At 44.4% G+C, this 17,174-nt stretch overlaps 1 protein-coding gene across 1 annotated transcript in view; it reads right to left on the reverse strand.

Annotated features, from left to right (window-relative positions):
- LOC308372545 (transmembrane protein 132C) overlaps positions 1-17,174 on the reverse strand; it is a gene marked incomplete at both ends in the record, with an annotated part of 134,909 nt that overhangs the window by 87,514 nt on the left and 30,221 nt on the right. The window contains one exon of the mRNA XM_080847710.1: positions 4,681-5,596. Within this exon, the coding sequence (XP_080703836.1) occupies positions 4,681-5,596 (916 nt within the window). The remainder of the gene's footprint in view (positions 1-4,680; positions 5,597-17,174) is intronic.

Genomic DNA, 17,174 nt, shown 5'->3' on the forward strand with positions numbered 1-17,174 from the left:
TCAAGGCGCTTTCGAGCTCATCTGATGCTCTATCTGATCGCTTATTCTCCTTGTAGGAGACCTCTCCTCAGATGCTAAGTTGAAGCCTTTCATCTTAAAATGGCTTTTATCCCAACCCTGCGTGGTTCAACATTCACTACCGGGAGGGGAATATACACAATGAAAACGCCGCATTTATTTACCAACCACTCCAGCAGTGCGTCTCTCCACAAAGTATTGCATACGTGCCCTTTGGGTACAATTCTGTTCACCTGACTCGCTGAATGTTGCTATAGCTACGACACAAGAACTGAGGCACAACAAAAGCCGACTTTGACTAACCTAAGGGGCGAAAGACGTCTGTGAGCTCTCTCACCCACGAGGCTAAACATCATCAACATCCCAAGCTTCTGTTGACGTGCTTGTAATGACGGGGACAAATGGGCGCGTCCTCAGGCGCCAAACAAAGGAAATGAAACAAAGTCAAGAAGTAACAGAGTCTCGTGCTTTGGGGAAATGTCATCCTCGATTCAGAGACCATGAGATCAGAGGACCCAGTTCTGAATCACAAACAACAGAAAGTAAGTCAAAGCCGTGGGGTAGAACAGCAGGGATCTCCCAAAGGGAAACGTGACCTGACCTAAGCATTGCACGGGCTGTTTGTAGCACTGAACTCCGCCATGTCTGCACATCCAGCCAGGGCAGGAGACTTCAGAGGGACGGCACAAAAACAATGCCTCAACATCTCCCAGGCTTTTCGGACTGTGGACTTTCATAACTTCAAGCAAACAAGAAAAAGAGTTGAGTGAGAAATTGTGAAATATGAACTGACGTAGAACTAAATTCTCTACAGGTTGTCTGCTCAGTAACGCAACAGTATAATATGGCAAATAATGCAACCTATTCTCATACCGGATAATGCCAGAGACTACATGACAAATATGTAGAACATAGTATACAGAACATTGTATTATTGTAGCACAATAAATGTTGGACTTGAAAGTAACACACACTCGACTAAGGAGAATATGTAATCACAGTTCCATGTATTATTTATTTTCCCCTACTGTTTAGGTATGTTGATGTCTTACTTATGAAAACTTTTGGAAATGTCAAAAAAAAAGTATTGTCATGAATCCCTACCAAATAGATACATTTCGGGCACAACAAACTTATGAAAGTCGACATACATTTCCCATCATCCCTGCATGCTTTTGACAGGCGTCTGTCACTGCCAAGCAAGCGAAGTCATGGGAGGAGAAGTATTAAAAATCATTAGGCGGAAATGTGTGTGATGAGATTATTCGCTGCAGGCGTCGCGCTGATTGCTTTGTGGAAGCGGGTGCCGCGCCGAGCAGAATCAAACTAGCATTCACGAGCGAACAAGTTTCCCTCTGCATGCAAATCATTAATTACTTATTAATAGCCAGATGAAGCACGTCTGTGCCTTCAAAGTAAACAGGAGCGGGGCGACCCCAGGGGGGAAGAGGGTAGAATGGGGAGGATTCGCTCGATAAGCTGCTGTGGCAAGTTAATCAGGTTCAGAGTCCTGTTCTGGTACCCACGCCAGGCTCACAGGGAGCCCTCCTGACACAAGGAGTATTCTTTTTATATATATATACTAAAGGGGCATATGAAAAATACATGGCTGGAGAAATTCAGATGAAAATGGTGGAGAGAAAGAAGTTGAGGCACAGGAAAGAGAGAGTGAGAGAGAAAGAGAGAGAGAGAGAGAGAGAGAGAGAGAGAGAGAGAGAGAAGTGTAAGAGCTTTTTTGTCAAATAACTAATTATAACATAGTTCTGGAAAATGTCATTTTCAACTCTTCACCCCTCTCACCTTGAGGGTATAATCATCTTAAATAGAAGGATTTAGGATGGATTTCTCAAGACTGTAGAATGGAATGAGAATGAACTGGGATTTGAGGTGTCAAAAGAACAAATGCCCACATTAACCTGCAGCTCCCCTTTTTATTCAGTTCTGGACATTTCCTTAAAGCGAATTATTCAAAAGCCATGCAATGCCACAGGATGAGGCAAAAGCACCCTATCTCTCTCTCTCTCTCTCTCTCTCTCTCTCTCTCTCTCTATCTCTCTCTCTCTCTCTCTCTATCTAAAAAAAGAGATGATTTGTTTGTGTTCATTAACAGGAGCCCTTGAGGGACTGATAGAAACGTGTGAAATTGGGTAGTCAAAAATTACTATACAGGAGGGGCTATTTATCTTTTGAAAGGGTGTTAATTTGTTCAGGAGGCGCGCATGATACCATATACATTATGAATGAGGTGTAAATCCCATCTCAACCTGTTACTGCTCTCTGATACGCTAATGAGGTAAGAGGCAGTGCACCACTTGCTGTGAGGGGAGAGGCTGGTCTAACAGACGCACAGATTCATACGTGCGTCGTGTGTAGTCTTCAGCATGTGTAAGTGTATTGGTGTGCTGAGCTTGTGTGAGGGGTAAAAAAGGAAAGAGCTGAAATGCCAGCTCTAATGGCATTCGCTAGAGTAATCTCTGTTGTAACCTTTTTTACATGTGGTGAAAAAGGTAATACTTTCCATTTCTACCTCCCATTGGATACACAAAGACAAATGCAGCTTTGTAATCCTATTAACAACAACAAGGAATATTCCCTTGTACAACTTATGGTCATGGTCCTTTTGTGACAAGCTTGGGCTGGGCCTTTGGCAAATGCAACACCCCATTTTTACAAACTGGAAAATGTGTGATGCCTGTGGGACAGTGGGTGCCTTTTTTTGAATGTTTAGTCACCACCATTTCTTCTCAGAAGTTACAAAATCTCCCTGCAGCTGAACAAATATAAACTTTCCCATCAGGGTTCCATAAAAGGCGAACCATTTGTCTTTTTCTATATGAACAGCGCTACATCCTAATCGTGTGAAGGAAAAAGACCAGCGGTGGTGCAAAACTAGTTAAAACATTCCAATTAAAAAAAAAAAACCTCTGATTATGCTGCACGTTGGACGACCACTGAATGGCTGTCTGACAGGGAACACTCCACCAGGGCTCTGAGGCATGCTTAGCCTGCCTGCTGGGCTGAGGGTTATGAGCCGGCAATGGAGTAGGGCGGCAGCGAGAGCTGGCTGTCTTTGGCTCTTCATATCTGTGTAAACACCAGGAGGACCAGGCCGGGGGTGGCTTATCCTGAGGGCAGGTGGGGCGATGGAGCAGTCTGGTTCAAACGTGCACGTGCACATACTTACACCCCCCAAAACACACACGCACACACTTACTCACACACACACACATACAAACATGCATGCATGCACACACACCTCATCAGGCCAGGAACACTAGAGAGAAAAAAAAATCACTCTGTATCAGCAGGCTTCAGACGACCACTGCTAACAGCGAAAATCGGTGGCGGCCCTGGAGCCCTGCCCACAGAAAGCGTAGCCGTGCCTATCTCTGCTGGGGGCTGGAGACTTGGAGCTTGCACAAAGACGTTTAACCAGTGAGACCGGAAGATGAAAATGAGAACAAATCCCTTTCAAGGATCTTATCGAGTAAAGGTACAAATGCACATACCAGCCGTGGCGCAAAGTAGCTGAGCAGGAGCCCATAATCCACCCTGGCACCCCACATCATCAGCCCAGCGCTGCCCTGTACCTACCATACTGCATTAATTTAAAATGGCCCGTTAACCACATTAAAACCACCACAGATGTCAGAACTAAGAACAAACAAGGCATGCTTCCAGGGGTTTCTTGTCACTGATTAAAGCAGTCTGCATTTGACTAACACTCCAGCACGCAACTACAATTTCGACCATTCCAAAGAAACAACTGGGCATGGAGATTGAGTGAAAGGAGAGGAATAAATGAGAAAACAGGCATCTTTGCAGGCATCAAATGCTGGCTAAATAAACAGAGGCAACCCCCAAACTAACACCAGTGCCGAGTTGAGCGGGACTTCATCATTACTCATGTGAGGAAAAAGCAGTAAGGCTTGCCTAATACCCTGCTCGCCCAGGGTGACAGATTGGCAGCGCGCCTTTGTCAAAGCATCAGTCAGAGCCAGAGAGAGGATTTCATCTGGCTGTGATTTAAAACCGGAGCGGCCGGCGCAGCAGTTGCTGATGCCTCCGTGCTCATTTGCATCCTGCACTCACGGAGCAGGATCTTCAAGGGTCGACATGTTTTTGTTTTTTTGTTTTGCCAGAAGAAAAATAAAATCATCTTATAAGTTGCCTGTACGCTCAATGAATCAATAATAAAACTTCCCTTCCTTTTGTGGTGACAGCTTGAAAGGGGAATTCAATTTTCAAGTGTTTAAACATATGGCCCAATAAATAAAAAAATGTATAGACGTACCGCACGTGACAACACAATGCTTGCATTTTAAATTGGGTTAAACCTGCACGTGCTGCCGAGCATATCTCTGATTTACTGAACCGAGCAAAGGGAGAATTGCATTAATATGTCTTTTGCATCTATTGGTAGACATAACTATCAATTCACATAGGCTCTTAATTCATTTTCTTCCTTTGTTCCTCAATCAGTTTTGGTAAGTAAACAAGGAAACATCGGCTTGTCGCAGAGTTGGCTGGAGTTTGCTCAAAGAAGAGAAAACAGGACTCTATAAATAAATCATGAGAGAAAAATGACAACAGCAGAAGATAAATGGCTCGCTTCAACGTCAGGGCAGGCTCTGGCGTGCCTTGTTTTATACTGACACTCACCTCAGGGTGAAGATGTCCAAGGGAGAGAGGGTGGAGGCGGCCAGGAAAGCTGACACTGTCTCCCTCTGCCGCATGGGCCTGGAGGGCAGCATCACCACAAACGTGCTGTCCAGCCTCAGCTCGGAGAGGGGCTGGTAGAGGCGTACGCTCCCGATGCGGTGCATGGGTGTGGGGCCTGAGAAGTAACCCATGGGCCCGGGCTGCGGGGCGGCACGGATGCCCGCCGGCTTGCGGGAGTCCTCCGGGTTGCACTCGCCACCGTCGGTGAACTGCACCATGTAGTAGAGCACGATGGGGGTGCCCTCAGCCTGCTCGGGGGCTCGCTGCTTGCCGGGCACCACGCTGGGCGGGCTGAACCAGCTGGGCAGCGGTTCCAGCTCGGCCACGCACATGCCCAGCTCGCCCTTCAGTCGGCACGTGCCGCGGACCTCCTGGGTCTCGTAGAAGGCAAACATGCGAATGCACGGCAGCCGGTCCACGGCAGTGTAGTCGTCCCAGTCGCGGCCCGACACGTAGAACAGCACCTGCACCTTGGGCCAGCTTGGGTAGATGCGCTCGCTGATGATGTAGGTCTGCACCTTCCAGTTGAAGGTGAAGAGAGGCGGCGAAGAGGACGAGGCTGAGGCGTCAGTCGAGGACAGGCTTCCAAACTGGGAAGGCCCAAGCAGGTCCATGGGCACGGGCTGCTGGACAGTGTAGGGCCCGTAGCTGGCGTTGACCAGCGGAGTCCTGTGAGCCTGCTGGATGAAAAAGAGCTCGGTGCGGGCCTGCAGGCTGGAGTTTCTCATGATGTCCTGGTTGGCCTCCTTCAAGAAGAAGGAAGACTCGGAGTTGAGGACGCGGTACTGGACGGGCAGGTACATGGGCATGGGGCTGTATCTCTGCAGGCCGTCGAGCATGAGCCTGCAGTCTGTCACTGTCAGAGAGAGAGACAAAAGAAAGGGGGAAAGAGATTAGTCATTTTTGCTTTTATTTCTCTGGGGAGTTGCTGGTGTTAAGACCTGTACATGCCCTGATTCCCTTCTCTTCATTTCTCTCATTCACTCTCTCTCTCTCTTTCGCTCTTTCTCTCTCCTTCTCTTTGTCTTTATCTCTATCACTCTCCAATCCCCAATCACATGTCCTTGCACTAAAAAAGAGAAGAGTCCTCTCTTTAAAGTGAGACTCATATGTCTTCCTGGTAGTCCTTTTCGTATACTCTACACGATTCCCATCTCGGCAAGCCAGACCCTCTTATCGACCGCGCTACACTCGCGCCATCACACTGCAGATATTTTGGGTGATGGAGGGTCTCAAGAGGCCCCATTGATTTCACGTCTGGGCCAGGGAGTGAGAGAAAGAGACAGAGAGAGAGACCGTCAGGGAAAGAGAGAGAGAGAGGGAGAGAGAGATTTGTGACAGCTAGTGGCATGCTGTCCATGCACCGGAGCCACTCGGAGCAGTGGGCACAGCTCTGGATGATAAAGCAGTCGTGTTCGCTCCCACAGAGACCGTAAGAAAGGTCTCAGCCTTCGGAAGAGATAGATGGACTGGTGTCGGCTGTAAAAGGCAAAATATGAATGATCCGGGTCCTTCTTTGTGCTCAGTCACCTCGCTAACATTTTCTTTAAAGGAGAGCATAGGTATATCAAATTGGACTGGGCTGACACTACAGTATATTATATCAATCAATGCATAGGGAGATAGAACATTTGGAACTAAAACCAACCTTATTAGATATAATTCAGAAATGGATTAAGTAATGTTTATGGTTCTATTGGGAACCTACCAAGTCATGTGGAAACTACAATGAGGGAACACAAGCTACCTTCTGAGACGGTTGGACAAATTTAAAAAGTGTCTGCGGTTTTATTACACTCCAAGCTATTTCACTTATCTCCCTACAACTAATTACATTTGCAACAATAAGCCTATCTTAGCCCAATCTTAATAAGAAACACAAACCATGCCATGTCATTAAAGCGGATTGCCTTTAACTGAAAAGTGATACGGCACAGAGAAAAAATAGTCCTGGGCATGGCTGGCACAAACACAAAAGAGGCAGGGAGAGGGAAGCGAACGGTGTGCTGCGATCCTCCCGGGGCAGCTGATGCATCGTCCTACTTTCCGCTTTCTGAGCGTGCAATAACGAGACCAGAGAGAGGGTGCTCAATAACAGCTCCCGTGAAAGTTGTCATGTTGTTTTGGATCCAAGTCTCGGATGCATCTTACTTACAAGTGCACTCTATAACACGGGTGTCATCTTGTTTTTACAAATACTCCGCAACCGGCAACCGCCGCTCGGACCGGACCCGCTCAGGTTTTTTGGCATCAGAGTGGAGTGTACAGCTTTGCACCACACAATCTGCCAGAGATTTGTGGTGATTCGCAGGCGACTGGCTTGACCTGCCAAAACCTTGTCTGTCCATGGGAGGAAAAACAGTCTGATCTCATTTTAAGCTGAGGGATTCAGTTTTACTAATTCTGGGTTGGGGCTTTGCCATTGCGGCAGCGTAAATGCATAATACCTTATTTTGACAGGTTTGTCTGCAACACATCACACCGTTAGCAACCACTGCCATAATCAAACACTCTCTGGAAGAGGAAAAAGGATGCTCTTACGTTGAGGCAGGTCTGACAGAGACACATTGTGCGGAAATTAACAGTCCAGATGTCCTTAACTGCTACGTGTGGGAGGGAGCCATAGTAAGAAATGATCAAAATCAAAAGCTGACAAATGAGTGTATACTCTGTGTCCCTTCTCAGAATGGGACAGCCTTCCAGACCAGTCAGATCTAGCAGCTCATCCTTCACCTCCCAAATGTAAAGGTCCAGTATTCAGCAGACTTGCAGTGGGTGGGAATCGAGCCCAGGCTGAACACTTGGAGGGCAGCGACGCTAACTACTGTACCACCAACACCCTATAAATGCCTCACTCTTTCAAAGTGGACATACTGTTATTTAGCAGACACAAACCTCCACTATCAATGTCCTGTCTATTGACTCTTATGTAATATGTAATATCAGCAGTGCCAGCACTATTCTTTGTCATTCCACAGTCTAACTGCAATAATGGGTACAGACTAAAACGACTTTGGAATTGACTGTTGCATAATATAGCGTCAAAATGTCTGAAGATTGTGACTGGCAACAACAACCTAAGCAGAAGCAGATTGAAAATCAAGCTTACTGAACCCAAAGGAAAAGGAGACGTAGGAGGAACATCAGACCATACCACTTTCTGCTCAGATTTCAACAGATGTATCTACGTAACTTTATATAAAATCTATCTATTTGTAGCATCTTTGCTAACCTTTCAGGCACAGCCATTGCTGTAGCTAGTCTTGTGTCATGACTTACACCCTTCCCTATAGCCCAGACCTGGGCATTGTACGGGCCGGGTGATTCTGACCGGCCCGCGAAAGATTAAATGATAATTCGAAAATAATTATCTTAATTAGAAAATACTTCTTTTTTTTTTCTTTTTTTTTTATACAGTTCTGAAAACATTAAATATTTAATATAGGCCAGAGGTGCCCAACCCGTCGATCACCCAAATCTGGCGGTGCGGAACCTATACAAATCTCCATTGTAATAACATTTAGATGAAGCTTTTTTGATAGCAAGGGGTCATTTCCCCCCTGCAGTGATTAAAGTCTCCCTTTGGCACTTGCAATAAGCATAAGGCTGAAGACGTGGTTTTGCCATGAATCTGGTTCCAAAGAAACCTTTCTACTTTTAGCTACTTTTGGTTCAGGCTTGTGAAGCTCTAATGATACCTATTTAAAATGGATCTCCTTTTTAGCTGTGCTTTCGGGGAGCTGAGCATCTCATCATGAAGAGGTGCTTCCGCATACACACAAACACACACACACACACACACACACACACACACACACACACAAACCCCTCATCCCCAGACCCAATTCCACATGAGTGCCTGTACTTGTACTGACATATCTAATCAGTCCACAGCTACATCTCTCAAGCCTGCTTAGTGGCCATTGTGCTGTGGAGGGAAGCAGGTTCCTAATGGACCCACACATACATATACAAATAGAAGCTCTCACACATACATACCAATTCACACACCCCCCCCCCACACACACACACACACACACACTCCCACCCACACACACAAATGTATCTGCTCTGGTCTGGTCTGCTCTGGTCTGGTCTGCATCACAGCAGGGACATATTTTTGTTTTGACAAGCCAGTTATTGCTAGCCTGTACCATTAGAGCAAAGTGCGCTACTTTTGAAGATTCATAACTGTGTTCACATTATGTAAAAATACATCCATTTCAATTGGGGAATAGTTTTTTTGTCACATGGAGAATGTGAATTAACAGCTACCTTATACAGAAAGAAAATCAGCCAAAATAAATGTTCTTCTAAAGATAGATGGAAAAGAAATGCTACTGCAGAAAGCTTGGAATTATTTTAATACAGTTCAGAGATATATCTTAGTCCATAAGGTGTTTTGATAAGCAGTTCAGATGTGCACACATCTTAGTCCATAAACTGTTTTATTTCTAAGATTCTAAGATTCTAGGGTTCTAAGATTTTAAGAGTGACATATGCTCCTAAAGGCTATGTTGATATGTCCACCCTTCCATAGATGAGCCTCTCCGCTTAATATGAAGTGATGAAAACTAAAGCAAACTTTTCCCTAGTATATATTTTTTTTTTCCCCCCAATCTTTCTCTAACTACAGTTGGGTCCATTTTAGCTTTTGTACTTGAAAGGGCACCGAAGATTTATGTATTGAGCACTTTGGTAAAATTCTGCTGAATGACTATTTGTACAAAATTACCCTGGAGAGCTGATCAACCTTAACTTTTTGCACCCCATCACACGACTTTGTTTTGATTATAATAGAATCATACAGGCTAAGACACAAAAAGAGCAAAAGATATTTCAGCGATGAAGTCGCCTAGAGTCCTGACATTTGTCCTTCATTGTTGTTCCACGGTTCTCTCCCGTTTGATAATCCATTTTTCATCCTGACATGACATTTTACAATCACTTTGAACTTTCTTTGAGGGAAAAAAGAGGAAGAAATGATTGCAATGTGTCCTTGAAGAGAGGAGAGGTAGAGACAGAGGTATCGTGCATGCTTTGATATGCGCGCTCAGGTCACCAACCCCACTCTCATGAAAAAGGTCTGTCCTGTTGAAAAACTTGCCCAGACACCTTGACATGACTGTAAATATCCCTAGCTCCAATCACAGCTGGTGACTAATGGGAGCCTCTAGTTCCACTCCTCTGTTGTATCTCATTAACTAAGGCAGACAGAGAGGCTTGTATTCATGGCGATGCTGACAAAGAAAAGACACGAACGCCGACAGACAGTGGGGAGTGAGTCAAGTGAGAAACTTATTTTAGCAGCGTCTGAAGGCAAATGGTTTGGAACTTTTTCAAATTGCCACTGAGCAAGTGTTGTGTGTACTCACACACACACACCCACACCCACACACACACACATACACGCACACACACACATTTGTATCACCAAGCAACTAATATTGCGTGCGTGCATCACCAGCATTCTAGGCTTCAAAACAAAAACAAACGTTTGCACGGGGTAATCAAAATTCAGGATAATATGCTGTGCTCAATGCTGGAATGCTAACCAGTTTAGGGAAGAGTGTGCTGATGCAGCAATGATGCAGTTAGTGGGACCAGGGAAGCACTGTTGACTAATAGAAATCATCTCCCTCTCCTCCCATGCCTGAGGCTCTACCTCTCGGCCTTAAGGGGTAGTAGGAGCCAGAATAACATTTTAGGCCAAAGTAATTGGAGTGCCCTTAGGCCACCATCTTCTCAATTGCATCAGTAAAGATCCATATAATCTCGCAGTAAGTGAATGTGTGAGTTGCTCTGGATGCGGGCCAGTTCCTTGAGCTGATAGATAATAATGGTAATCATGTGAGTGCTCACGCCACCCCAAACTGACACACTGAATCTGACGGAGGCTGTGATTGAGCAAAGTGCTGGAGTGGAGTTTGAGTTGGAAAAGTGTACGAGTGTGTGTGTGTGTGTGTGTGGAGGGGGGGGGGGGGGTTATGGGGAGGTGGTTATGGGGAGGTCAGTGGCTAGATGAAGTGTCTGGGGGTTAATAAGATCACTCCTAAGGGGGACCGAGGCACCCTATGCATCTTTCACTCACATTTGTTATTCAATCGATAAGCAAAATCAAACCATTTCTCCACCCTCGCCTTTGAGGAGTGGAGGAGAATAAGGTAATTTGACTTGCAAAGAGATGGATCACATTTGCTCAATAGTCTTTATGGATATAAGCTATACATCTCTCAATGTGTTTCTCTATGGCATCCAATATGGTTTTACTTTTGCTCTCTCGCCCTTTGTCGCTTTCTCTTTTGCTGTTTGTTTGTGTGTATGTCTCTGTGTATACATATGCCAAAATAAATAAATAAAAAGAAAGACGGGGCGGGGAGAGATTCCTATTTCCCCAGCCAACTGTGCATCAGATGCAAACCTCTGATTGCATCAATACCGGGCAGTTCCAATCTGAGCGTGTAAGGCAGGAAAGCAAACAGAATAGGGGAAAAAATTAAGTTGATTTCAAATGGCATGAACCAGGCAGAGGAGAAAATGAAAAATTTCACAACCTCCACAGGGAATACCAATGACAGCCGTATCTGTGAAACAGAATTAGTTGCTGCCATAAACAACATCACCATCAACAACAACGACAACAACAACAGAACCTGTGGTCATTATCGATAATCGAATTCAGACTTCATAGATCGGTCGTTTGCTTGTTCTTATTAAGAGCACTTGATTTGTGTTAATCTTTAATTATGATGTGACATCTACCAACATGCTGAGGCAAATAGTCTGATGGGAGAAAAAAAACTGGGAAAGATGCAAACACATTAAACAGAGCTAAACAGTCATGCTGATAGAAAACACTGTTGTTTGTTTGTTGTTGATTCCATAACGATCTCACCACAAGCAGTCCCAATTAAAAGCCTAGAGGTAATTGCTCCTGAGCAGGAAGTTTAAAATCAATCTCTCCCTCACCACGAACATTCCCAACTGAAGATAATGCCTTTCGTTGCTATAGGAAACTTTTTTTTCTCTCCAAAGAAATACTAATGGATGAAAAGTGCTCTTCTGGGATTAGATATGCCTGGCTGCGAAAACAAAAATGTTTTCTTGCAGCATCTGCCTGCTAGCCTTTGTATCATGTGAGTAAAAGAACAGCAAAGCAAAGCCGGGGGTGGGGGGGTCGGTTGTGCCTCGTCTTCCCCAGCAAGGTGACTGATTGGTGGAGAGCAGGAGGCCGTGAGTGGGGAGGGATGCAGTGAGATTTTGATGACACTTCAAGCCTATCTACTGCATGGCAAATACCGGCACATTGCATTGAGGAGAGGGAATCGACTTGAGGGCAATGGGTCATTTATAAGAGATAAACTAGGAGAGGGAGAGAGGGAGAAAGAGAGGGAGAGAGAAAGAGAGAGAGATGGGTCATTTATAAGAGATAAACTAGGAGAGGGAGAGATGGAAAGAGAGAGAAAGAGGGAATGAGAAAGAGAGAGCAGAAGGGGGGGGGGGGGGGTGGAGTGAAAAGGCTGAGTAGGGGCAGTAATCTCCAAAAGTTCCAAACTTTGCCAGGATGACTCTGCACATTAGCACACACTGCAGAGTAGGCAGCCCTATACCCCCCCCCCCCCCCCCCCCCCACACACACACACATTCACACACAAATCCAACCCACCCCCAACACACACACGCCTGCCTGACTTGGTCTGTCCCTCGGGAGATTCTGCACTGTACATGCATGCCCCGAGAGTGAAGCACGTGTTACACGTAACGATGATGGATGGGCCCAGCCTGCCAAAAGACGGAGCCAGGACCTTTGCTGTGAATCACGACAGACAGTGCGAAGGTGTGCGCTAATAACATGCAGGTAAATTAATTTCCGTCAAACATCATGCCTCCGGACCGGATGCGCTCCGGATTTAGGCAGAGAAAAAAGCGTGAAGTGGGATTTTCAGCCTAACAGATGACAGCCTAAAGGAGTGTAAAAAGAGTGAATAATAGCTTTAGAATAAATGAGAATCTATGGTGATGCACCGTCATAGACAAAAAGATTTGACCAATTCCACACCTTCATTCTTTTTAGTCACCATGGAAAGAGAGGGAGACGGAGAGAGAAAGGGAGGTGAGGAATAGCAGAAGAGTCTTGACAAGAACCTAATTAAAGGTGATACCAACGAAAAAAAAATGATTTCTTACTCTGTTCCTACAGCTAGTATTAATTGAGAGCATCGGACTTGGTAAGCTTTTTTCATTTTTTTTTTTTCATCTAGAAAAAGGGTGAAATCATGAAAGGTTCTTTTCATAGCCTACATCGCTGTGCTTCAAAATGAAGAAGCCACATGCTGAGACTTTGAAACCATAATGATGCAGCTTCCAGTTAAGCTTGCAAAATGGATGATGGGAGAATTTAGTGGTAATCAAAGCCAGCTTGATATCTGTCTGGACCTGCTCAGAACATCTGCACAGTTCTCACAAACTGAATATGAAAACCATGACTACCTATGGATTATATGTAAGTGACTTAACAATGCAAATTGTCTTGGTGAATTAAAAGCACCAGCATCTTTGTGGCTTGTAATAGTGTATTATTTAATTCAGTATCTTATCATCACCATCGATGTCTTCATTCTTCCTTGTCATTAATGTGATTCGCAGTGGCAGACAGGCTCATCTTCACTGCTCAGCTGTCACCATTTCATCATCTCCTCAGTCTCATCACCACCCACCAAATCACAGATATCAGTGTCAGTCTCCTCTCACATCTTATTATGACCGTCATCTTCTTTTCAATTCAAAGATATCCCTCAAATCTTCTTATTACATCATATATATCCCTCTTATCTTCTTCTCACATCATAAAGATCACCTTTGCATCTCAAGATCATAGAGATCTTCATCTTCATCCTTCTCATCACTCATCTCTTCTTTTTTTGTCCCCCCTCCCACCCCCACCCGCTCCACCCTGCTTTGATATAAGCATCCTCTGAGCATGATCAGCTGTTTAATCCAAAGGCCATTTTTCTAAACTATCGGAGCCCTCACACACCACGGCTGCTTGCTAAAGCAGAACCACAGAAAATGCCAGAAAAAAAAAATACCGTCCTCCCCCTGTTCTGTGTGTGCCTCAGGCCACACCATCCATCAGGCCCATGTCAGTGCAAACAGCCCTGGCCCTATGGGTAATTCCGGCGTGCGGAGGTGTGCGCGAGTCACTGCCCGCAGTGCAGGCCCAACTGAGCGACAACTGTGGAGCGGCCGGGCAGCAGCCCAATCCCACACTTAATGTGCTTTGCTTGAGTGGGAGCGACAGACATTATTTTATGTGCCACCAAGGAGGTCTTGGGATCCAACACAACAATGGAAAGAGACAAAGGAGATAGAACTCTTACGGAGCAGAGCAGAGCGAAGTAGCTATATGTTTATTGCATGTCTTAAGTCATACCGTGCTAGACAAACGTAAGTGTATTGCACATGGGTCTGTGGTGAGCTAGCCATGGTTGAGTGCTTTGAAAGATTTACTCTGAAGCCTTCTAAATGTGTGGAAACAAGACAGCTAGCAAGAATACCTTTCAGTCACCCTGGGAGAGAACCGAACTACCAGCCCTGAGAGTATTTGTTAGTGCAATGTTGATGAATGGACTGCAGATACCACTGGTCCAGGCTGGGAACTAGGGGCAAGTGCAAGAGGGAATCAGAATATATCTTTCCTGGTGGTCGCAGGCACCCCTTGGACTTGAGTCTTGTGTTTTATGTGCACATGCATAGAGATTAATGACTTCTCTACACCTAGCTTGGCAGAAAGTTGTTAACCTCTGTTGTAAAACCTGCTCGCAGTGATTGCGCTGATTACGTTTTTGTCTGGCTGAGACCTCACCAGGGATCCTGACTACAGTATGTTGAGCCTGCTCCATAAAAATGGTTCCCACAACTAAAACACTTCTTAGCCCATTTAGCTAATAAACTACTCATTGTACGAATTTTCCCAGAAAGGAATTATTACCTGCTATAGATCCACACTTCTCTGGTTTGGATCCACATGAATTAAATTCCATATGTGATCAGACATTTTGTATATAATACGGTCGGCAAAAATGCTCATCTTTAGTGTGACTCTCATGTTGAAACAAAACAAAGACAAAACTATGGACTGAGCTGAAACAATAAACAAGCGTTGCAAACAATGGCCTGATCATAATTGTAATATTGCACTGTGCACAGTGCCTCTCTGTGTTCTTTCCCTAGCTAACAATACCAGACGTGTGATTGTTTGGCATGGCACAGACTCAAAACAATCTGTGTCTCCGTCCAAATGCACTTTAAAATGCAATAAAAAATGGTTGCAACATTTCATAAAATTTGCTCAAGTTGCTTGGCATTGTGGTTCAAGTTTTCTCAATTTGAATGAAATCCTTTAGCCAGCTGGATGACTCATCAAGCCTGAGCCTCAAAAGGACTTGGTATTTGACTGAATTGTTACCAACAGCTTCTCAGTGACTGAATTAAAGTAAGAAAAGGACTATGAGGACAAAAAGTTGACACTGAACAGAGCCAGCAAGTGTGAATAAGTGACATTGGGGGGGGGGTCGGTGACGTCCTCATCCACACATGGTGAAAAGATTAGGGTTCAGTTGAACTGAGATTTTCTCTGAGAAAAAGATTCAGTGCAATGATTTAAAGTGTAATAATAATGCATGGATGACAGGACGGACTTAACATACTATAGCTGGGGGAGAATGCTGATAATGTAGTCTGTAACAATAAAAGCACTAAGTTTGTTTTTGCCAAACGTTTGATTAAATTCAATTGTCTATCTAAGATTAAATTCAGCTGTCTACCCAGCACAATCATGCAACTGATTTAAAATAATGTAGCTATTTTCTCAATAGTTGCCGTTTGGTCCTCCAAAGATATTTAGATACTTTTAGTCTGTTCACAAACTGTGATTACTGTCTGAAGAAGTACCTGACATTAACATTCAGCTTTAAATTCAATCGTACTGTACCTTCGCAACTACAATGGAAAGAAATTAGGCTTTAAAAAGAATGGATATTTGGGTCTTACTGTAAAACTATGATAGTGGAAATATTTAAGTAAATTCAAGGATAAGGCCTGTATTTTAATCAACAACCACTCAATCACTGCTAGTACGGTCTCAAGGACATGGGGGCATGTATAAAAGGCACTCGCCATTTCTGTTCCTAGGTATATTCATGTGCACTTTATGTGTAAATGGGCAGTGTGAGGGGGAATATTAATAAGCGTGTGTGATGATCAATACATATCTTCACAGCACATTACTCATGTCACACCTTGTAAGCACTGAAGACAGATGAGAGTTGCCCAAGTGGAAAAGGGATTTCCACAGAAGACGTACGAGAGCAAGAATTATGACATTATTATAATATTTGTGCTTGAAATAATATGACAAAACAAGTTTAGATACGTTTCAAACCGTTTTCCTCTACTGTGAGTCTTGCTTTTGTATTGTCTCATCAGATTTAAATGTATATATATCGAGAGGTGCCTTTATTTTTGACATCCAGAGCAATATGCTGCACCTTCCATTGTTGAAAGTGGAGGTGATCATTTTGCCAAATCAAATGATTTTAATGATTTTGTGTAAATGTTATGGAGAAGAAAATTGAACAAAACCAAAATGATAGTTAATATACATACTGTACATGTTCAGAAAATAAAATATGGAGCAACGGTTTTAGTAACTGCAGCATTTTGTAGGTTTCTAGACATGTCCCTGACACTTTATGCGCAACTTCCATTCCATTGCAGCAACCTTCCCAGTCTTGCACAAAGCACAGTGTGCATGTCTGGAAAAATACCACGATGCACGCTGAAGGCTTTTGACAACATCGGCATGTTGCAGCACAGCATGTGACAGTCAGCACACACCAAATAAAGGGCCCTCAGTGTCATTTCTGGAGGGAGGGAAGAGAAAGTGATATAGAAGGGCAGAGAGGAGAGAGAAAGATTGAGAGAAAAAGAGAGAGAGAGAGATGGAGGGAGAGAGAGAGAGAGGAAGAGATACTGTTTTCCCCATCGCATTGCCGCACACTTGACTCAAACCTCAGAGCAACTGATGCTCCTTACACAGACAGTGCCACTGTGAATTGAGGCATCCTTTGTTTCCAGTCCTCCAAAAAGAAAACAAAAAAAACAAAATGTCCCATCGCTCTCAGAGGGAAGGACTTTCTGTCAGTTTCCACGTCTCTATCCTCCTCTCGGCGCCTGTGTGAGGGAGCAAGGAGGAGCTGAGAAAAAAAAATTAAGTCCGATAATTACCTTTCAGAGCCTCTGGTTTTTGCTGAGAAAAAGCTTTTCAGAGAGTTTCCCCTTCTTTATGACCAGTCATAAAACTCCACCTCCGCCTCATAAAATGTATCTATATCGGAGAGGCATTCTTTAAAAACCTGTCTCTTCATGGTACA

This window comes from Sprattus sprattus, assembly GCF_963457725.1.
Source record: "Sprattus sprattus genome assembly, chromosome: 11".
Lineage (NCBI taxonomy): Eukaryota > Metazoa > Chordata > Actinopteri > Clupeiformes > Clupeidae > Sprattus > Sprattus sprattus.